The sequence below is a fragment of the Ambystoma mexicanum genome, chromosome 14 (genome assembly GCF_040938575.1).
Source record: "Ambystoma mexicanum isolate Mex_15411 chromosome 14, UKY_AmexF1_1, whole genome shotgun sequence".
NCBI classification, from domain to species: Eukaryota; Metazoa; Chordata; class Amphibia; order Caudata; family Ambystomatidae; genus Ambystoma; species Ambystoma mexicanum.
The window spans coordinates 628,002,159-628,024,638 of NC_090940.1; the positions used below are offsets into that span (position 1 = coordinate 628,002,159).

General features: G+C 45.0%; 2 protein-coding genes across 3 annotated transcripts in view; one reads left to right on the forward strand and one right to left on the reverse strand.

Annotated features, from left to right (window-relative positions):
* The window catches only part of ACTR10 (actin related protein 10), a 146,204-nt gene extending 144,032 nt beyond the window's left edge, over positions 1-2,172 (reverse strand). Inside the window, exon 1 of one of the 2 annotated variants that reach the window (XM_069638090.1) lies at positions 2,009-2,172. In XM_069638090.1, the coding sequence (XP_069494191.1) occupies positions 2,009-2,085 (77 nt within the window). In that variant the 5' untranslated portion in view covers positions 2,086-2,172. The remainder of the gene's footprint in view (positions 1-2,008) is intronic. The other variant, XM_069638089.1, reaches the window with a different exon arrangement.
* A 22-nt stretch (positions 2,173-2,194) lies between these two features.
* Positions 2,195-22,480, forward strand: part of PSMA3 (proteasome 20S subunit alpha 3) — a 261,063-nt gene continuing 240,777 nt past the window's right edge. The window contains exons 1-2 of the mRNA XM_069638091.1: positions 2,195-2,618; positions 14,304-14,386. Coding sequence (XP_069494192.1) covers positions 2,598-2,618; positions 14,304-14,386 — 104 coding nt within the window. The 5' untranslated portion in view covers positions 2,195-2,597. The remainder of the gene's footprint in view (positions 2,619-14,303; positions 14,387-22,480) is intronic.

A 22,480-nucleotide genomic window follows, 5' to 3' on the forward strand; every position in this document is an offset into this window, starting at 1 on the left:
CTCGATCTTATGTTCCTTATTTGACACTCTTCGTGCAATCACTCATGAGATGGCAGCATTTTATTCTTTGCTCAATGTCCTTCATTTGGTTGCACTCGCACCACATCACTTTCCTTTCAATGCCTTACTTTAGTTTTGCTTCATAGAGTCTCAGCCAGCGACTCTGACACCTCCAACAGTCTTAGACCTCACACACCTGTGAATATCAACAGTTCCAGTTGATCAATTTTTTGGGGGAAAAATGCCTTTCTTGCTCAACAGCCCGCTGGCAATCTTCTCCTTCATGTATTCATGTATGCCCCATTAGAAAGTCATGCCAGTCAATTCCACGCAGCGTTGCTCCTTTGTCTTACTCTTTCCTTCCTTTGGCTTCTGTTTCCTTTAGCTTTATTTCTGTCTTTTCATTAACCACTTCCACTGTATTTTTTTCAAATAGTTTCACAGGCTGCTTTCTCTTGACCATCTCTTTAGCTCATCAGTGTTTCATTGGGTCAATCCCTCCTTCGTCGCCAATTGTTGTGTGCCTCATGGACACCACTTTAATTATTATATCTTCATCAAATAATGACAGGAGTCAGCCTGCATGTCTGAACTCCTTTATTCCCATATCATAACTGACTCCTCTCCGTTCCATCCCTTCCCAAGTTCTACCCACCAAACATTCCAAATTCTATTCAGCTACAACAGACTGGAGAGAATATTTCCTGGTACAAGAGTATCAAAACCTATCATTATAAGCCCGTATTGGCACCTCGTGCGAGAGAGTGAGAATATCTAACCCAAGGTTGTACAGTGAGCAAGCTGTGGGTGGGAAGATGGATGGTCAAGGGAGAATCCTTTCTGGTAGTAGTTTGTCAAAAACCCAACTCTGCACTGTATCCACCCCTTTGAGGTTTGAGACAAGAAGCATGTTGGGCACTATGTAGTAGAGTATTCTGAAAGGACCATTGGTCCTTTGTACAGGCTCTTGCACCATAAACACATGACATTTTTAGTAAAGTAGCTTATGGTGCTGAACGTGTTGCTCTGTCGAACCTTACAGTGTGTCTTTGAATGTCTCCAATGGTCGAAATTAAGACTGGATAAGCAGGACCTAAAAGCATCTCTTGGGTGTCAAGCATTAACAAGTAACAAGCTGGGGAATGAGGAGCTATTATATAGTGTCCCATCCATTTATCTTCCACATAAGATGCAAAAATGTCATTGTGTCCTTTATGACCCCTTAGGTTTTAAATGTCATATAGGTGTGTCCTAATGTTTAGTTATAGATAGTCCGACATGTACAGAGTCAAATTCACATAGGCAGTGCTCCAGATAAGATTTTGTAGTGGGAATATTTCATTCCCTATTTTTTAAAGTTGGAAGTAAAATAATTTCAAAAGGGAGTAAACATACAAGTCCAATTCCCAATGGGAGTATAAGTGAGTACAAATGTTTTAACTGGAAAAGGTACATGTTTTTTGTAATTATTATTTTCTTAGTCCAGTGATGCATCATGCTCAACAGCATTTACAGGGGAAATCGGGGACTCCTGCGATTAGGTTTTTGCCACTGTCAAAGTGAGAGACAACCTTGGGCTTGGACATCTGCTCTGAAACTCAGCGGGGCGATATCATTTTGACTTTGCAGAGAAACACCTCATGCAATGGAGCCTCAACCCCTCTCCTGCGCACTCATCTCCCTCTCTCACGTGCCGCTGCTGCTTATACGTGTCAACATGTCTGGTCCCATTAGGGGACGGCGAAATCCAGCGCTGCTTTACTTTGCATTCTGGGACTTGTAGTCCTGGATGTACCGCCACGATAAATCCAGAACGCAAGGGGGTCGGGGAAGCAGGACTATACTACCATGTCTCAGAAGGGGCACGCACAGATGTAGCCACCCCCCCCCCCCCCCATCGCATTCACGCAGTTGCTTTCACCCACCCACCCAGCCAGCCAAACACATCCAGTCGCAACCCCATACTCGCACACTACGCTGCACTAGCCCCGATCTGCCTGCCACTCACTTGGTGAACGCCTCTCCCAGGTCTATGACGACCGCTGTTTTCTCGCCTCCACTCCCCAGACCCTCGTAGAGCGGCATTTTGCTGCCCCTCTGACACTTCTGATCGCCACACACTGCGCATGCGTGACCAGTCCGCCTTCTTCCACTACAGCGAGGGTACTAAATCACTCCCTCGCGGCCACTGCGCAGGCGCAAAGCCGTTAGACAGGCCTAACAGGCTGCGCTTGCGCAGGACTTCCCGCTAGTGGTTGGGGTTCGTTTCTCATAGTGTACATTTATTCCCAGACATAGCTGAAACTTGGATGGCTATACTATTCCCAATTCATGATGGCGATAAGGGATTTTATATGCTGTCTACTGCGCATGTGCCTCATATGAAGATCCTTGCTGATCTGTGGCTTTCAAAGCTTTGACTACGTGAGAAAAGCCGGAAGTTTGGCGTTTGTCCTCTTTCTATTGCCACGCCAAAACTGTCACAGACTCTCGCTCGTCCAAGGGATTGGTTGCGGTTCAGCCAGTGAGAGCGCGTGTTGTTACCCGGTGAGCTTTCGGCGGATCTAGTGTGGAGAAAGTGCAGATTCACCGCGAAGATGAGCTCCATCGGCACCGGGGTGAGACCTGAGACTCGGTGAAGAAGTAGAGCAGCTTTACCTTAAGGGAGCCGGCGAAATAGCAGCCGGGGTGTGGGATGGGGGGCGTCATGTGTGCACCGAGAAGGTCTGCCCTTATCCTGGAGCTCCCAGCCTGTCTCACAAAGCCGCAAACCCTTAACCCAATGCAGAAGAAATGCCCCTCCCTCAAATAAAGTTAATACGGGACTTCTCCCAATTCCCCCCCCCCGTCCCTCCGCCACTGGACAAGTTTCCACTAACCTCATTTCCACAAAAGCTCATCCGTCTTCCCCAAAACACTGCCCCATTGCAAAATCCCCCCCCCCCCCCATCTCAGCACAGTGTGGGGACCACCCATCTACCCATGAGCCTCTATCTGCCCAGGGTCCTCCCTCAGGCCGAGCAGATGTAAGATGTCCGCCTCTGCTTGTGTTCTGTGCCTCCACTTATGCCAACAGCGTCTACCTGCATATAATAATAAGCCAGACTTGCTGAGCAGGCAGGGGTTGACAACTGCTCAGGCTCCACAGCAGAGACCAATTAATCACAGATCTAAAAGCTATGCTGTTGGGAAGAATTTTCAGTTTAGTGATAAAGTCCTCCCACCGTAGGAACCCCCCAGCTCTTTTGCTGAACTTTGGGACTTTGTACTTCTATGTGTTTTCTTGTTTCTTTGACGTTGGAGTCTGACAAACTCCATGGGCATCATCTTTATGTTGTGACACACAGCCCCTACAGTGGAGTGGCACGTGGAGGTCTCTTAGATTTCCCAAAGGTTAAAATGGCTTCTCTGGGATAAACTACTGTTTCTAAGAGCAGTGATGTAAAATTGACTTTAGTCACATTTTGTAACTTTCTAGACCCAGCACGCACTATCTTACAATAGGGTGCTGGATGGGTTACTTAGTATCCCCTTTATCTAGTTTCTAATGTAACATGTTTTTTTGTTACCCTTTCTACAAGTAATGGCTAGGGGTAGTGGTTTACTTTTTACTACCATTGTGTGTTTTTACTGCGGGCAGTGTTTGCAACTACATCAGTGCCAATTTTGTCAAAATGTCCCCGGACTTCTTTTTTTTGCCATTTCTTGTTGGAAAGGTCCTTCTTGAGATTTGCTTGGCACGCCAAACCTGGTCTGGTCCCTTTGTTCGTTTTGTCTTTGGCGAAATACACAAGTGAAACTCGCCTCTGGCTCCAGTATGTCTGGCAGGGGCATGAAGTGAGGGAGGGGCCTGAAACTCCCTGTGCTTAATCCCCTTGGTTATAGGAATGCACGCAAAGGTGATTGGCCAGCTGGCTGTCCGGCTGCTGTGTGATTGACAGCTAGGCTGGAAGGAATGGGAGAACCCTGCATAAAAGGTGAGGCTTTTTTACTTGGAAGTCAGTCGACCACCGGATGAAGGAATCCGAAGAAAAACTTGGAAGAGATGCCTGCTGCAACTCCTGGACAGTTGGTTTGCCCGGTGAAGCCCTGCTGCTGTGCGGAACTCCGAATTCGCCTCGACTAGAGAAGCTCTGCACGGACGACTTCTCCCTTTGAGTTGGTGGAACCGAACAACTCCAAAGTAAGCCCGCCTGGACATCCTCTCAGGGCTGGCTGTACTTCCACTGCTGCTGGAACTGACGTGCCTGGGAGGGGAACATCAGATTGTGTGCGTTGCTTTTAAGTCAGACCCGAGCACCATGAAGATCCTCTGGACTTCCTGAAGCAGGGCTCACCAAGCCTGAGCTACTTCAACCGAGTGCTGGACCCAAGATGCAAGGAAAGTCCAGAGTGGTATCCGAGAACTGCGGTGTTGCAATTTGCTGACAGAAGCGAGGAGCAGAAACACATAAGGACAGCTGAATTGAAGTTTGCCCATTGCTGCCGCTGACCTTCCCATTGTAGAGCAGGAGTCCCCAGACGTCCTGCCTCTTGTCCCCACGACTGAGGCTCAGGAACACCAGGGCTGCAGAGCTGTATAGGAACTGAAGCCAGCTGGAACCATTTCTTCTAACCAGAGGTACTGTAAAGCCTAAGAGAACTTACCTCTTGTGTAGCCTTGCTTGCTCTCCGTTGAGACCTGTCTTGGTTACCTTGCAGAGTTGCTATAGCTTTGCCTCTTACAAGCCTCCCAGCTTGTGGCCCTTCAAGTGTTATATTTTTAACAAACATTTCTAAAAACATTGTGCACTACTTTTTACCTACCTGCAAAGATATTCAGCTCCCCTACACATTGTGCAATTAACTTTGGCTGTCCTGGCTCCCTGAGTGACTCTTCTTTACCTCCGACTTTGTGCTTTGGCCTTTCCCCCAGGAAAGGGATAATTTTACTCTGCATTGGAAGGTTTCTAAAGTACTTACCAGTTTGGTAATTATTTGTTAACCTTTGTTTTATTCCCTTATCTAACCTTTGCACCAAACTCAGTATTGCTCTAACTGTACCAGTGATTAATCAATGTCCAGTGTCCTAGTTATTTAAGTCACCTGAGTGTGTAGGAAGTGTCTGTGTGCAATCCCCAATGGGTATCTGATTTAGAGAGTGTCTTTTGAAGTGTATTTTAAGTGTTACATATATTGCTCCCTTCTAAAGAAAGCTTATACAACTGACTGTGAAATAAATTAATCATTGTTTTATCAAGAAACCTTAAGTGTAAGAGTTTATTTGAATAACTGTCAATGTGAAACTGTCACATTACTGCTCACATTGACCCCCCTTGAGATCAGACTGGCTGCTCAGCCACACTACCAACCTGTGTAGACTTATACCAAAGGTTGGGTCCCTATTGCCAGGAGGTCAAGGTTATTGTAGCGCACCCAAAGGGTACTGCATACAATCTTGCCTAACATATGCACTAGCCACCCATTAATAAGAGTCCATGTCGAAGCACTTTACATCAATCCCAGAGCACTGCAAGGTTAAGGAGGCAAATTCATCAAATCCAATACCAACCAGGGAGCTAAAATCAAGTAGCATATGAATGGAAAGCAGGCAACACTGCGAGAAATACAGATGTTCTGCTTTCTCCACCACCGTTCATGGTCCCCTTCTATTGTCCCTTTACACTACCCCGTTATCTGATCTTATTAACACCTATGATCTATCCTCTCACTTCTACACTGATGGTCAAATCCTTTTCTCTTTTTCTCTGACCCTTCATTCTACTGTTTCCAACTGCCTTTCTGCTATCTAATCTTGGATGGCTTCTCACTTTCTCTCTCATTTGTACAAAAACAGCTCTTTTTTCCCCTGCTAAAACTCTATTTCCCCCTCTTCCTCCACACTCTCGATATTCCCCCCAACTCCTCTTGCCTTCTCGTCTTCTGCTAAAAACATAGCTGTCCTCTTTGCGCCATCTCTTTATTTTCCTATATATCCAACTCTGTTCGGATTGGTAATTTTTCATCTTTATATTGGTCATGCCTGACCCTTTATCTGCCACCAAACTGGTTATTGTCTCATTTTTTTAATCGCATAAATGTTAAAGGTATTTATACCGCACACAGTCACCAATGGAGTTGGTCCCCAGGCGCTCTGTCGGATCTGCAAATGAGAAGACTGGGTGGGTTAGTAGGGTGAAGAGGGAGTAGTGTACTGAGAGGAGTAGTGTTCTGTTGGCAGCTTCATCTCGGTATGCACCGTGCGCTGAGCTTTGGTGCGGGTATACGCACAATATCAGTCCTTGTGTGCTGTTGGTGCGGCTTATTTGTTGTTGTCACATAGACTATTATTCTGCTTTAATTGACCTTCCTAGTTCCTATCTTATGCGCCTTTGCTTCACTTATAATGCTGCAATGCGCCTCCCTTTTTCTCTCCTCCACGTACTCCTTCATTTTGACTACCATCTTTTATTGAACTTTCTTGTTGTGTATACATTTCTTAATGAGCTCCCGCGTTTCTATCTTTAATCTATTATTTCACTAGTTACTCTGCCACGTTCCTATGCTTACAAGTCCAATTCTTTCTTACGACTCCTTCTTGTGCTCCCGCTTGCTTCCGATCATTCCCACTTCATACGCGTAAACTCTGTAAATCCCTCACCCTTTCTATCCGCTTTATTCTTTCCTTGCAGCTTTCATGTACATTCCTCAAGCCCAACTACTTTGTTTGATCTCCGACCTGCTTACACCCCGGCCTACATGATTTTTTAAAATTGCATAAATAGTTTGTTTTGCTATTTTTCAATGATACATCAGCTTGGCAAATACGATTTATAAGTTCAAACAAATATACAATGGTGTCCAAACTTTGGACCGCGCTGCCTAGGGAAGTGCGACATGCTGTTCAATGCGTAATTGATGCGACCGCTAACAAGGCAATGTTAAATAAAGGAAATCAAACCACTGCACATGGCACTCGACTCGTGACATGGAACAAACCCATAGGCAGCACCACACCTCTCTCGGAAGCTACTGTGGGACACACAACTCCTACCACCACCAAAGACACGCCGCTGACAGAGACTGAATGAAAGTTAAAATCGGAGTGAACATCACACTGGCTCCTGAGACTGCCGTCTCCTATCAGTAAAGCTATGCAGGGAACCCACTCGCCCTTTTGAACCGCAGCAGAAACCAGTGTACCAGCGTCTTATCAGCCTCGTTTTACTGGCTCTACAAGGGCATTCCTCCCTTTGTAATCTGATTGGTACTGGGCAGTGCTACCATTTGCATGATCTCCGGACTCTGCGGCGTATCTAAAATGGGGTGGATTTGGTGTGTCGGGAATATAGGCGAGAAATGGTTTAGTTTATTTATTTCTATTGTGCGCCTGGCCCGGAGGCATCTGGGCGCATTTCTTTCAATGTGAAAGGTTACATATACGCAGTTCCTACAAGATAAGTTACATAGACAGTGAGTTGTTACAAAAATAGAAATGTTAGAGAAAATAGCTGGTACAAAGAATTGCTTACAGATTATCAATTACAGGGGATAAATGATACAGTTGTTATAACAAAGTGCATGATACAGTGTTTAGTGGTGCAAGTATGATGCTGCTATTTCCTGCTCTGAGAGCCATTTTTTTGTTTTGCGTTTGAAGGCAGGGAAGGAAGGCTCCTCTCCAAGTAGGCTGGGAAGGGTGTTCCAGAGTTTGGCAGCGAGGACCGGGAAGCTGGCCCTTCCAGCTGTTTGTAACTTGAATCTAGGAATGGACAGTGAGTAAGAGAGGATCTCGGAGATTGTGAGCGAGTTTATGTGGTAAAGCGGTTGGCCAAGTAATCGGGCGTGATGTTAGCTTGACACTTGTGAGTAATCATTGGTGTTTTCAATGAGATTCTGTGGGCAACCGGTAGCCAATGAAGGCTCCGCCTGGTGTCCAGGATATGTGATTTCCTGGGAAAATTGAGAGCAGCCCTGATGGCATTGCTCTGTGTACCCTGGAGTTTGTTGATGTCTTTGGCTAGTCCCAAGGTAGAGGGCATTACAATAATCAATCTTTGACAATATAAGTGGTCTCGCCAGGATGATAGTTATTAGTAGTAAGAAAGGGTCTGCAAGCTGTTATCAGCTTACAAGTGTAAGCTGTAGCAGAAACCACTTTTTGTTTGACGTTGAAGTGCTAATGTGGAGTCTAAATAGATGCCACAGGTTTTAGTATTATTGGAGACTTTAACAGTATTCCCCTCGATGAACGACTGGAATGTGGCGTCCAGTTTATTTAGTCTAGTCTTTGAGCCTAGAATAAGTAACTCGGTCTTATCGTTCAGGCATGATTTGCCATCCAGGCTTACTGTATAGACATCATTAAGCGTCTTTGAGTCGGTCTCATGATCACCTGTGATGGGGATCAGTATCTGGGTGTCATCTGCGTAATTCGTGTAGGTGACACCCAGAGAGCCCAAAATATCAAAGAGCGGCTTTGTAAATACATTATATAATGTGGGAGAAACACAGGACCCTTGTAGGATCCTGCATGTGACTGAAGAGGGATCAGCAGTAGCAGAAGGGGAGAAGACCCTCATTCTGTTCGCCAAGAAGGATCTAATCCATGAGATTGCATCTTCTGAGAAATGGGCTGCAATTTTGAGGTGATGGCATAGAATTAGGTGGTTGACCAAATCAAAAATTCTGACAGGTCAAGCAGGAGAAGGGGTGCCAGTTTGCCCTTGTCTTTTAGATCCTCAATTTGTGTTTTTAGATCAATCAGGACAGTTTCCGTCCCTTATCTATGTCGGAAGCCTGACTGACGAAGGCCCAGTAGTTTGTTGTCTTCCAGGTAGGCCTGAATTCGAAGATGGGCGGCATGGTCAAGAATTTCAGGAGAAATGGTACTGTGGTAATGGGTCAGTAGTTTAAAGGGTTACTTGGATCAGGGTTAGGTTTTTTGATTAGTGGGATGACCCACGCGTCGTTCAAATTTTTGGGTACAATGCAGGGCCTTGAAGGACACATTAATGAAGGTGGTGATGAAAGGAGCAAGGTCGTGGGCTGCCTCCTTGAAAATGGGGGGGCAGGGCAAGGATCACCTTGACAGTTGGAAGGTTTAATGTTTTCCACGTCTTGGATAAGGGAGTGAATCGGAGGGGTTGGAATGAATGATTAGGTGCTGGTAGTTTGTTGTTGTCGGAGTAGGTTAGTAGGTCTGGTGGCAGGTTACGTTGTTTTTTATTTGCAATGTTGAGAATATCAAGAAGTGCTTTTTGGATATTATTGCACCAGTGGCGTCAGTGTTGCATTTGTTAGTAGGGCAATCGGTGATTCGAGCTCTTTTTAGGATTTTGAATATCTCTTTAGTATTGGCTTGAGCTAGCAATATACGTGTTATAGACATCCTTTTTTGCTGAGAGAATTGCTTCTTTGTAGTTGGATGAAGCGGTGGTTAGCTTCGGTTGGATGCCCTTTCCAGTGAGACTCAGCATTTCTTTTTGCTTTTTCGTAGATGTTGCAAGCGGGTTGTAAACCACGAATTGAGATGTGCCTGGGGCTTGGGTTTACGTAATTTTAGTGGGTCTGGTATCCAGGGCTTTTTGTAAAGAGTGGTTGTAAGTGTCCACTAGAACGGTGGGATCAGAGCACAGTGACAATGTGTTATTGAGAAGAGAGAGGATGAGAGGAAGTCGTTTCTCCTTTGTTATATCCTTATTGTTGCAGGTGTGCATAGCAAGTGCAATATTGGGGGTAGGTCTGGAGGTGTTGGCTTGGATGGCAAAGGTAATCTTAAAGTGGTCACACCAGATACAGGGTGACGCGGACACCTGATCGATGTTACAGGTTAGATCAGCAAGCCAGTCAAGGGTTCTCCCTTTGTTCTGTGTAGGTTCTTGAATATGGTGGATGAAGCCTAAGTCTGTTAAGGAGTTAGCAAGGTCTGTGGCTTTGTGGTCGTTAGTCGAGATATCCTAGATTGAGGTCTCCAAGTAATATAATTTGAGACTTTGGCTTAGTGTTAGCTGCTAGGAGAGATGCTATGTCGTCTAGGAATGTGGAGATAGGTCCTGGAGGACTATAGATAAGGTGTACCATGACCGTTTGGTTAGGTGATAGTGGCAATTTGGCTGTGAGTAGCTCAGCCGAGGCGATAAGGGAGTTAGGGGTAGCTCTAAATTCAAGGGATTTTTTTGACGATAAATGCGACCCCTCCACCATTGGATTGATTTGCGTCTCTATCGCATCTGATAATGTCATCATTGTCAGGTATTACCAGTGCCCGCTGCTGCATGTAGCCAGTTTTCCATGATGGCTAGGATGTCAAGGTCTTCAGTTATTATGAAATCGGCAATGTCAAGGATGTGTGCTGGTATAGATATGGTATTGATCAGTGCGCCTTTAATCTGGGTGACTTTGGCTGTGGGGCAGCTGATGGCTTGGGTGATGGGCGTGGTGAACATAAGTTGCAACTGCGTTTTGGAAAGTCAGTATTTTGGGATGGACATCGTTTGGTCATAGGTAGTGGTTTGGTCTCAGGGAAAGAGTGTGTGTGTGAAGTTCTGTGGCGAAATCTGGAACCTAGTCTAGAGTTCCTCATTGTGAGTGTACAAGTTTGGTTGGGCGTGGGTTAAGTGACAGTGTTTCATCCATAATGCTGGGTCGTTAAGGTAAGGGTTAATACAAGGCATAGTGGGTCAAAGTTGAAAGGCGTGAGAGTGCGCTGTGTAGGACAGTGTGGCACAGTGGGTAGGACAGTGTGGCACAGGGCCAGAGGAGCTGGTAGAAGATAAGGTAGCGCCTGGGTTGCGTGTACCGTGAGTGTTTGCCTACTAGTGATGCACGTGATAGTGGAAGTAGGCTGTCTGCTTAATGTGGCGATGATAAATAGGAGATGTAAGCGGTAAAACTGGTGTAGCCAGTACTTTGTGAGGTAGTCGCGAGCGTGCGTAGGATGATGTTGGTGAGCCAGGTAAGCGATGGTGGGTAAGAATGGACCAGACTACATGCACTAGGCGGATCCGGGTGGAGTACTTTGGCGGTATGCAGTGATTTAAACAAAAAGAAAATAATGAATAACATTAATATCTAAACATTTATAAAGAAAAAAAGACCGACTTTATATATGGCTTGGCGTAAGCGGTTAGAACAGGTGGAGAGAGGGTTGGGGTGGGATTATAAATGAAGGGCGAACCAGGATTGGGGTGCGACCCAAATAATTTAAAAAATCTATTGTTTGTTATACATGTTTAGAAATAAATGTTGGTCTTTATTTTATATTCGTTAAAATCACATGTAACCGGGAGAAATGCAAGATTGTGGTGCTTTGTGTTCTGTGCAGACTGGAAGTGCCCGGTGCGTTGCATGCATTGGAGCTTGCTTCGTTTATAAGAGGCATTAATGGCATGTGTCCATGGAGGAGACCGTGTGTGCTTGTGCTGAAGGGATGCCTTGGCTACAGCCTTCATTTGTAACTTTGATTATTGATGGATGTTCGATTCTGAAAATTTGCTAATCAAAAGCAGTCAAAACTGTTTAATGCAATTTTTTTTAAAAAAATGAATACATTTGTATGCATATTTCTGACGAAATGTTTCTAGCCACTGATTAACTTTCGTTCTGCCTAATGAGTGGTATACACATTTAGTTAATTACGGCTGTGGCTTTGTATTGCCAACCAGTTATTGATCTATTCTTATTGGCTGGTCAATCTTGAATATTTTAAAAGCGCATATGACTATTTCTTATGTGGGAGCAGACTTTTGTGAAGGCTTTATTTTAAACAGTGATGCAATACTTATGGTTTGCTGCTTTGTGGACATGAGTGCAGAGTTTTTCAGCATGAACTGTCAGTATTTTTTGGAAAATGCAGCCAAATTGGGGGTCTCCATAGCCATTATTGCTAATTATTATTGCCTTACATGCCAGCCATGGGCAAAGGTTGGCCTGTGTGTGTATGTGGGAGATTACAAGGGTGTGCTTGGACCCTGGTAGTATTTAATGTGCATCTCGTTAATCTGCCTTTGCACTGAGTATGGAATGGAATGTCCTTGCCAAGTTGGGTAAGTACATGATGATGGGCCAAACTGCTGGAGCCCTCGAATGATCTGTTAGCAGTCCAACCACATGACACTTAATGTGATCTAATCCTAAATAAAGACAATTTATGACGGTTCGGAAAAAGGGAGGTATTTGTTTTAAATCCCAATTTAATACATTATTTACAATGGGGTAGAATGCTATTGCATTTTTGGAGTGCTGTTTAAGACTTTTCTATGCAAACCCTGCCCCGCTCTAAGCTGTACTTTTACCAGGCTGGTCCTTTTTTGTACCCTGACTTAGAGATGTCGAAGGACACATGCCTTAATTGGTACTTGGACAGTTGTGATTAAGGATTTAAGTAAAAGGCCAACGCTTCACTAGATACCTTCGATTTAAAAATGAACTGAAATGTAAAGACCAAGGCTTAGTAAAAAAATGTCAAGAATACTTTAGGTTTTTTCAGGGGAGTGGGTTCCTCGTCAGTATAAAGCCCAATTCCCAGATCTACGTGGTGCATATTCACAGAGCTTGGAGTCGCCAACTAAGGACGCAAGAGTGGAACCAAATACTGCGTGATAAAAGAACCTGCAGGTGATGTAAGGCTGCAGGAAACATCTGTCCATTGTCTAGAATGTAGTGCAGCTTCTTAATAGTGGTCTATGTATCCAGCAACAAGGATTGGTGATAAATGACTGGTTTGTAGCAGGAGGAGAGACATCAGCCTATTGATGCTTACAGATAACTCGCCCGCAGAGCTGAATCTGGGATCTGTTTGATTGTCGGTAGTTTGGGATAATGCTGATACCGGTCTTCTGTTATCTTGCTAACCAGAAGCAAATGGAACAGTTGTGATATAACTGACAAATCATATTTTAAGATGCCAGTAGAATTTTGACAGGCGTTTTTATTTGTCTGATTTATTTTGTAAAAAATGTATATAAAGGTTTGTGAATCAAATTATAAAACCAAGTCACTGCTGGTGAATTCAAATCCTACTTGGACAAACGGTTTGTATGGCACCATTTAGTTGGATGAGTTAAAGAGAGCTCCTGGAAGCTGTTGGTGTTACGCCTACTAGCGCGTCTTTTGAGCAAGCAGTAGCTAAATAAAGCTGAGACATTTCCAACCCTGAATTAGGGCATATTTAGAACATTCCACCCACCGCTCTTCAGTTGTGCTTCCTTTACTACAAAGTGTGTTTTCTAGTTGGACATAGAGCTTCTATGCCACACCCTGGCATGTCATTGGTGTTCATTTTCGTTTGTGTTCAATAGAAACAAACTCTTGCCAGTATTTGCACTCGATTGTTACACAATCGAACTGATGTCCATGCACTCTTTATTAACCAACCTGGCCAGTAATGTTGCTAGCAGCCAACACAGAACCGATCAAAACTACATTGCGACATGGTGGAATTACTAACAGCATTATGTGAGCTTTGCTTTAAGGTCAAACCGCCTAGGATTCTTCTTGCAACCAAACCACATAACCTCAAAGTAACATTGCCCTGACTTCATGGCAAATTGGGTTGTAATTTCTTCAAACTTAAGGCATTGATCCGTGCCTTTATCCCACATGCGTTTGGGTGGTAGTGATGAAAAGTGGCCTTTTACTCATTATAAAGGCAACTAGTGCAAATGCTGATTAATTTATTTGGTGTACAAAACGTACGCTTTTTGAGCTGTGCTGGAAATTGTGTTTAAATGCTGCAGAGGGAATCTCTGCTTTTACTGACCTCTTAAAGGGAAGGGAGCTGCATAGACCATGATGTATTAAAAACCCAGGTGGAAGCCATGCGAGTGCAAGACGAGTATTGTAAGGTTTCTCTTTTGCGTGTGTGTTTTTTTTTTTTTTGTGTTGCATGTGATTATAACTAACCAATAAATAACGAACAATACTTTTGTCTAAACATTTATAACATACAAATATGTTACGTTTTTTAAATTTGGGTCGTCGTCCCCCCATTCCACCTGTCTCCCTTCATCAATAACCCCACCCCCAGTTTTAACCCCTTACTACCCCAACATATATATTTACAAAAATGCGACATATTTTTCAGTTATGTTTAGTTCAAATTGCTGTTCGTTATTTTCCATTCGTTATAATCGCTGCATCCTGTTTTTCTTGTTGCTGCAGACAGAGTTCACCCCTTGTCGCTTTCCAACCCCCTTTATGAGTACACTTGTCATATAAGTTGTTAGATCAATTTGTTATGCCACTATAACTGAAAATTAATGAGGTCTGGAGGTTTGCTGTATTTTTGTTGTGCTGAAGATGGCTTCTCTTTGCTTTCGCAGTACGATCTGTCCGCCTCCACCTTCTCCCCAGATGGAAGAGTATTTCAAGTTGAATATGCCACAAAGGCCGTAGAGAACAGCAGGTGAGAACACAGCACTTTAATCGCAGACCAATGAAAGCTGAAGCCGGCCATATTGAGATACTGTTTTACTGAAGCATATCACTTTCGGAATGGCATTGAGATGTTGTTGTGAGAATGAAGTCCTGATCCTTCAGCTTTTTCCTGAGTATTTTTAACACCAGGATAAGTCCACATATTTTTGTATGCCCCCTGAGACACGACCGTGTCCCCAAGACCGTGAATGGTTGGCTCTTGGCACAGATTTATCCATTTGTGATAAGTGAGAACCAGTACAGATTGACGCACCTAATCTTTGCAATGGGAAACATCTGGGTTTGGCATTAATAAAACAAGGACATTGTTCATTTGCCTCAGTTTTGGTCTTATTTTATAAAACCTGGTTTCTCATTTAGCTGGATTTCTCTCGCCCTTATGATTACTTAGTATTTCTTCCACATGGTTTTTTGCCAGTGCCCTTCGAAGTATTTCACAATTAATTTTTTCTCAGGTTCACATACTTTTTCTCGTCACCTTACTTAAGCTCTAGAGAATGTTTAAAGCGCTCCATATCACTCTCATGCTCTAGACCAGTGGGGGGCAACCTGTGTCTTCGAGATTTGGCCTACAATTCCACGATTCATTAGCATTGACTATGTATGCTGTGTAGGGGCCATGGGAGTTGGAATAAAAAATATCAGAAAGGACTGCCGGTTGTCCAACATTGCGCTAGGTGCTTCTCGGGGGTTCCCAGCTCTTCTTTTAGTCTCTGTGCACTTCTCGGGGAATCTTGGCAACTAGCCACTCCGAGTTTTATTTTCAGCGCCACTCTGGCTTAGGTGCTTTTCAGGGTGGCCAGCAACCCTCTAGCTTGAGGTGATTCTAGGGGGTGGGGGGTGTTTTGTAGCATGGCATCCAGGAACTGGGAATCCCATCAGCCACTTCCTACGGCAACTTGGTGCTCCAAACGGCATCTGAATCGCCTTCAATCCCACACTCCTACCCTTCCTCACAGAAATCCTACCTCCTGACTAGATGTTGGGTCAGTGCAGGGTAGGAATTCTCCGTTTAGGTCAATGATCAAGTCCTGAATATGATGGGGCGTGATCCAGCGGGAATCCCCAACCGAGAGAGATCAGGAAATAAACCCACAAAAATTCAACGTTGCAGCTCTCTGGTGTTAAGCGCATTTTAAAAGAAGAAATTATAATTCGTGCTTAGAAACTGGTCTCTGTTCTGGTAGCGTTTTTAGAAAAGAACAATTATAATTATTCCACCTGAGTTGGCTTTGTTTCATTTGTATTGTGCACTCTGTAAATCTGGGTCGATTCTAGGCACTTCTGCTGTGTTCGACAACTTGAATATCTTATCTTGTGTCTAAGGACCAAGAGTCTGATGCAACTGGCTTGCAGTAGGTGTAGTGCCCAAGATCTTTGGATCCCCCAAGGTTCATTTGAGCACCTGGAGACCATGAAAATGGCAGTGGTGCCCATTTTAAATCAACTTGACATATTGGCTGCTAAAAAACCTACGTTTTCCACTGAGGCTTCAATCTTGGCTTCAGGGGAAGCTGTATCAATCACCAGCATCCGGTTCTTCTTGGTTCGGTCCGGCAACATTGACCAGGGTATTTGGGCCGATGCTTGGATGGGGTCCACCAGCTGATCTATATCTTCAACAGCTCCTTTTCACTACCTTGGAGTCTCACTGCAGGTGTCTGTGGCATTAAATAACATTGGCCCATCAAAAAGCATTGGGTGGTACTAAGCCCAATCTAGACTTGTGCTGGCTCTGCTCCCAGTTTGACAGCTGCACCTTACTGTTCCTTTCTACCTTGTTTACTATGATCTTTTAAAAAAAAAAAGGTAGCTTACCGATAAAATGACGGTTAACTATCTCAACCGTAAACCAGTATAACCAAAAATGAAATTCCACCATTAAGAAATGAAGACCTTATTGCTTGTTTTCTACAGTGATGTAGAACTGCAGAGATATCCAGAACTGTTCCTTATGATGGGCCTGCTTCTTTAGAAGTCTATCCTCATCTTTTTAAAGGCATTTAACATTGTTTTGTTATCTAGTCAAAGTGCGATTTTTAACGTCTCCTTTTTAATTTCTGTGCAATTTTACTCGATGTTTATTTGAATGTCCACCAATTGCAAGATTGTCTAAAACATCTTATAATATGAAAAAAAAAGTTATAAAAAACAATGGATTTCTAAACTCCCCTGTAACACTGCGCTTTTGTTTCTGCTAAAGCTACACATAGAGTATGATTTGACTTTGTGTGGCCACCGCCTTTTTATGTGTTGTGTTCTACGCTGCACAATTTGTCCACTCTGTCGCATCTCTGCCTCTCTCGCCCCCCACACCTTTTTCCCGACCCTGCTGGGAGAATGAAGCCCATACAGAGAGATTGCATCCTAGGTGTGTATTGAGATTCCCGAATTCTACTGTTGTGTTTCTCAGTACCAACCCTGGTGTGTGGTTCTGGGAAGCCGGTTTAGTGGACCTGCAAACGCTTTTCACACTTTGGTCTAACCAAACTCTCTAGGTTGCGGGGGCTGAGCAGTAAGGCTTAGGAGATCAGGCGTTTGGTGGAAGGTACAGTTAACATCAAATCAAGTTGGTAAGTAATTGAATGTCCGCACAGATCTATAAAAATGTATTAAATGATCACACATGTGCGAAATCCACATCAATGGATCTGCAGCGACTCTTGCCTGAAGGCAGCGGTGGTGTCATCTCTGAGGATGATCCAGGCACTTGGGGAGGTCCAGTAAGAGCAGGACCTCTGTGCTGGTCTAAGCTGTCCAGTCTAAGGTGTTACAGGCCCCCCTTGTTGCTGGAAGGCAGTACAGAGGTACCCTTGTGGGTGACTTTGACCATGCTGGTCCTCAGCACTAATCCACTTATAAGGGCCTTTTCGCTCCCTGTCTGGGCATTCCTACCAGCTACCACCAAACTCTGGAGTTTGCTTGCTCGACATTATTTCTGCTATGGCTGCTGCACTTGGCAGGTAAGACTTACCACTGCCTTCCTTGCCTATGTTCCCCTCGCCACCTCACCTGTGTAGGTGGTACGGTATACTACTGCCTTTAGCATGCCGCTGCATCTCCATCCCGGCACTCGCCGGGCACTTCGCTGCGTTGATGTTCTCATGGTGACGCTCTGTCTTTGTGACTTAACCTCCATCCTGCCTTGCAGTGCAGGACTCCTGGCATGCGCCTGCCAAACTTCATCGTGCCGTCCCGGCAGCTTGTGTTTTCTACCGGCTCTCCCCGTTAATGGGCTGAAAACTGGCGGGGATTGCAGCAGCTTTACTCCAGACTGCCATCTACTTTATCAAATATTGCATTGGTGGTCCCACAACAGACCTTGCATACCGGCCTGCATCTACTCTTTGGACTTTGTTGTTTGCCTAACGCTGCCTCTGCACCCTACTCAAATGTATCTAGCAGTTATCTGCATTTGCCTAGTACCTGCCGGTCACTTTGGATTGGGACTCTGAAGTCAGCCCAGGCTGCATTATATTTCACCTGCCTGTAACCACTGACTATTTCACCCTCTTACCTACATGTACCACCCAATAAAACCACTTTCTTGTAACGTCCTGATGCCCCCCACCCGCACTATGTGGTGTGGCAGTCCAATGTTGCTCCTCACCTACTTGTTCTTCTTTTTCGCTAAAGCCCCTCTTCACCACGAGGTGAGGCTGTCCCTTAGTGTCCACCCACTCCAACTGTCTCCTCCCTCCAGCCTGTGCTTGCTTGATCCTGTTAACTTTACACTTACTTTACCTCTCCTCGCACCTTCATTCCTTCCTTCCTGCACTCCCCTTTCCCACCTGATTTATGTTAAAGCACTTGCACGTTCCAAATGTATCTGACCTAGTAGGACTGTTTTTTGTTTTTTCTCCCCTGTCCACCCCTCACCCCACACCCTTTTTTGTCTTGATGCACCATGAAACACCATGTGATGTATAGGCTCATTATAGATTCCTAATAGATTTATTCTAATAAATGACTAGTGTCTTCAATCTTCAGAGTCTTGTTTTTAGTGGCAATATCCAGAATGGCTTCAGCCCCTCTCTTTATATTCCAAATTCGGGCTGGGAGTGACCCTAGCCCTCTAATGATAAGGATCTTCACGATTCAAATAGGAATAGGCTGCTCAATCATGGACAGCCAGATGTGGGTTGGGACACGCAGACTGGAAAAATAGGTCTTGTACCACATTGGCCAACCATTATGAGTGGCTCTACTGTGATAAAACCAGCAGAGGCAGGTTCACTGCAATCCTATTCTGTTCACATCAAAGAAGGGTAGCAAAAGGTTCCTAAAGAAAAGGGGGAACCATGTCCCTGCTGTACGCCACTTAACATGGCCTGTGCTACATTAAAACAAAGGACAAACTAATTGGACGGGAATCAGGTGCATGTCCTGGGACGATGAATTGGAATTGTTTTTTTATAACGCACTTAATACCCAGAGGTTTCTAAGCGCAGACGCGGGGATCAAGCCTGTGTTGCTCCACGTCGTCTTGCTTCCAAGACGACCATGTTACCCCTGCCCTTTCTTCCCGAGACAATACAGAACACCTCTAATGGCGCGTTACTAAACGGCCTCTGAAAAATGTCACGTGCATTCTGTAACCCCACAATTAATTACCCAGAATTGGCACAGGCCTTTGGTGTGAAGAATGCCGCTTTCTACTTGACCAAGTCTGCCAGGCCAATGGCCTGAAATAATGTGAAATGTTCTAAGAAATTTGGCAGTGCCTACAAGCTTGTCGGCTGGAGGCAATGGGTAACAGTCTGTCTTGCTGTTGGGGTGAATTCTCATTTCTGTGCGAATTCCCTTCTCCCCTAGAGACCCCTAACTCTTTTTGCTGGACTTTAGGACTTTTAATTTTTATCCTGGAGTGAGTGAGACCTTTTTCTCACTCCCTCAAGTATTTTTCTCTGATTTCGACTGTGTGGTTTTGGAGTCTGACAAACTCCATAGGCATCATCTTTTTTTATTGTGACACATTGCACCTTCATTTCAGTGTCACAGAAGTCCTTTGGATTTCTCTTAAGGTTTAAATACATTCTCTTGGATAAACTACTTTATCTAAGAGTAGTAAAGTGAAATTGACTTTACTTAACTTTTTTTTCTCTTTGTAGACCCAGCACACACCTGATGAGTGCCGGGGGGTTATTTAGTATCCCCTTTGTCTACTTTCTCATGTAACATTTTTGTTACCCTCACTACAATTAATGGCTGGTGGCAGTGGTTTAATTTTCCTACCATTATGTGTTTTTACCGCAGGCTGAATCCTCAGCTTCAGTATTGCAGCCATGGGTGCCCATTTTGTCAAAATGGCCCTGGTCTTCTTTTTTCACCATTTCTTGTTTGTGGGGTCCTTCTTGAGTTTTACTCTGCGCACCAAAAAAGGTTTGGTCCCTTTGTTTTGTCTTTGGCAGGATTTACAGGTGAAGCCGCCTCTGGTTCCAGCATGTCTGGCAGGGCAGGAAGCGAGGGAGGTTCTTCAAACTCGCTGTGCTTACTCTCCTTCGTTACAGGAATGTACCCAAAAGTGATTGGCTGGCTGTCCTTGGAGGACAGCCACCCTTCTTTGTGAGTGACAGCAGGGCTGCAAATGAATGGGAGAAACCTGTATAAAAGGCGAGGTCTTTTCTCTTTTGCATGGAAGGCAGAATCGACCACTGGACGAAGGAACCGAAGAAGAACCTGGAAGAGAAGCTTGCTGCACCCCCCTGGACTGTTGGTTTGCCGGGTGAAGCCCTGCTGCAGTGCTGAAGCTCCAATTTTCGTATCGACTTGAGAAGCCGGGAACGGACGACTTCTTGCCTTCAGTTGGTGGGACCAACTTGACTGGAACCCCTCTCCCTGCTGGCTGTACTTCTTAGCTGCTGCTGAAACCGAGTGCCAGGGGACAGGAACACCAGGAACGAGTGTGTTGTCTTTAAGCCTGACCCAAGCTCCGGGAAGATCCTGAGGACCCTCACGAAGCAGGGTGACCCAAGCTTGAGCCACCTCAACAGGGGGCTGGACCCCAGAAGCAAGGGGAGCCCACACGGTGGCCAAGAACCTTGGTGGTGATATTTGCCGGTAGCTGAAACCGCGAAGTGCTGGTGATCTGGAGTAAGCCCATTGCTGCCGCAGACCTTCAAACCGCTGTGCCGGAGAACCACAACGTCCTCCCTCTTGCACCCACTACTGAGGCCCAGAAACACAGGATCTTCAGGACTGCAACAGGAACAGAAGCCAGCTGGACCCTTTTCTTCAGACCTAAGGTACTGTCTAACTAGGGGTACTTTACTCTTGTGCGTAGCTCGCTTGCTCTCACTGGAGACTTGCATTTGCTGCCCTTTGCAGAGTTGCTTGAATCTTTGCTTTTCACAAGCCTCCCAGCTTGTGGCCCAGCAGTGATTGCTTTTCAACAAACTCTATATAACATTGTGCAAGACATTTGTGCTATCTCAGTATTGCAGGGTATCTACTTTCTTAACTGAAACTGAAGGACTGCTGTTGCATATTGCCCTTTCTAAAGAAGGCTCATTTTAAAACGGACTTAAATTTAATAAATTATTATTTTTAATAGGAAACCTTGAGTATAAATGATGTTTGAATGATTGTCATTCTGAATCTCTGTTGCACCTCTACATCTCACATTGACTCCTCTTGACATGAGCCTGGCTGCTCAGTCACTCTACCAACATGTGTAGTACAGACTTATACCAAAGGTTTGGTTCTTCCCTATTGCCAAGAGGCCAAGGCTGGTATAGTCTCCCACAGCGTTACTACATACAATCTTGCCTAACGCATGCACTGGTGCTTTAGGGCCTAGGACTACAGGCCAGGCCCATGGAGGGTTGAATAATCAAGATCACTGGGTATGCAACCATTGGCTCTCCAGGAGTTCTTCAGTACAGCACCATCAGTCTGAGGCTGCATAGTCAATCAAGGGAGTCGTAGTCCAAAATATAGGGAGAGCTGCATGTTGGCGACCTCGTCCCTATATCAATGGCTACAGCAGCGTGCAACCTGCTGAAAGGAGCTGCACCATTCAACGTGGAATGTTATGATTTGTGAAAGTGCTACAAATTGCCCTCTAGGGGCATCAAGGTACGGAGAGACTGGAAAGTTACACTCGTACAATGTATCCGGTCAGGTGGGCTGAACATGCATACAGAAAGCCACAGCCTAGACCTTGCCAAAAAGATATATTTTATTTTATAAATGCTTCAGGAAGGCTGGCTGAATGGTTATCAGTGTTAATGGCAATAGGTAAATTCATCTTTAGAATGGAGTCACTGGAAGAAAAGCAGCCAATCCCCAACTGGCCTTTTGGGAAGGGCTTTGGGCTGAGAAACGGAGGGCCAGCTTGGTGGGATCCTTCTGGAGTTGCCAGTGGAGCTGGGTCATTCTGGGAGTAGTGTGTGCTTAACCTTTAAATTAAAAAGAATTGGGCAGTAAAATTTAACTCTGGCTGAAATGTAGGCACTCGTTATAGTCACCTGATTGCTAAATGGAAAAAGAGATGGATGTCTATGTAGAGGGCGAAGCGAGCTGTATGTAGCAGGATTGGCTCACTAATTTTTTTGTGGGCAGAGAGAACATTGGTTGTTAAATGCAACTCCCAAATCACACTCTTGCCACTGGAAAAATGTGTAGGGTCTAAAACTGTGGGCCATGGTAATGTAGTCGATAGGAAACTGCAGTGGCCACAAAGTAGAAAAGTTTGCCTTTAAGGAATTCTATTTCCACTGATGGGCGTCGGCTTGTTGGGTTTGTGGCTGCATTGGAAGTCTTGCTGCACACCCACTCGAAGTGGAGAGCAGCTGCTGCATGCGGCAGGCATCCTGGGCCACAAGGTGAAGATTTGCTAGCCATAAGCTTCAACTCAAGCATGTTTGCAGCAGCGATGTGTGAAGGGTCCGGAATGAAACTCTGACACAGTGGATTCATGTTTTTGGCTATAAACCAGGGGGTGCGGCTTACACGTTTCTCGCAAGGAGGTCCTTTCTTCTGTGCTGATTAGCGTTAATTGCTGTTTCGGGCTGTAAGCAGCGACCAGCTGCAACCAGCATTCGGTGTTGGTGACGGGGAG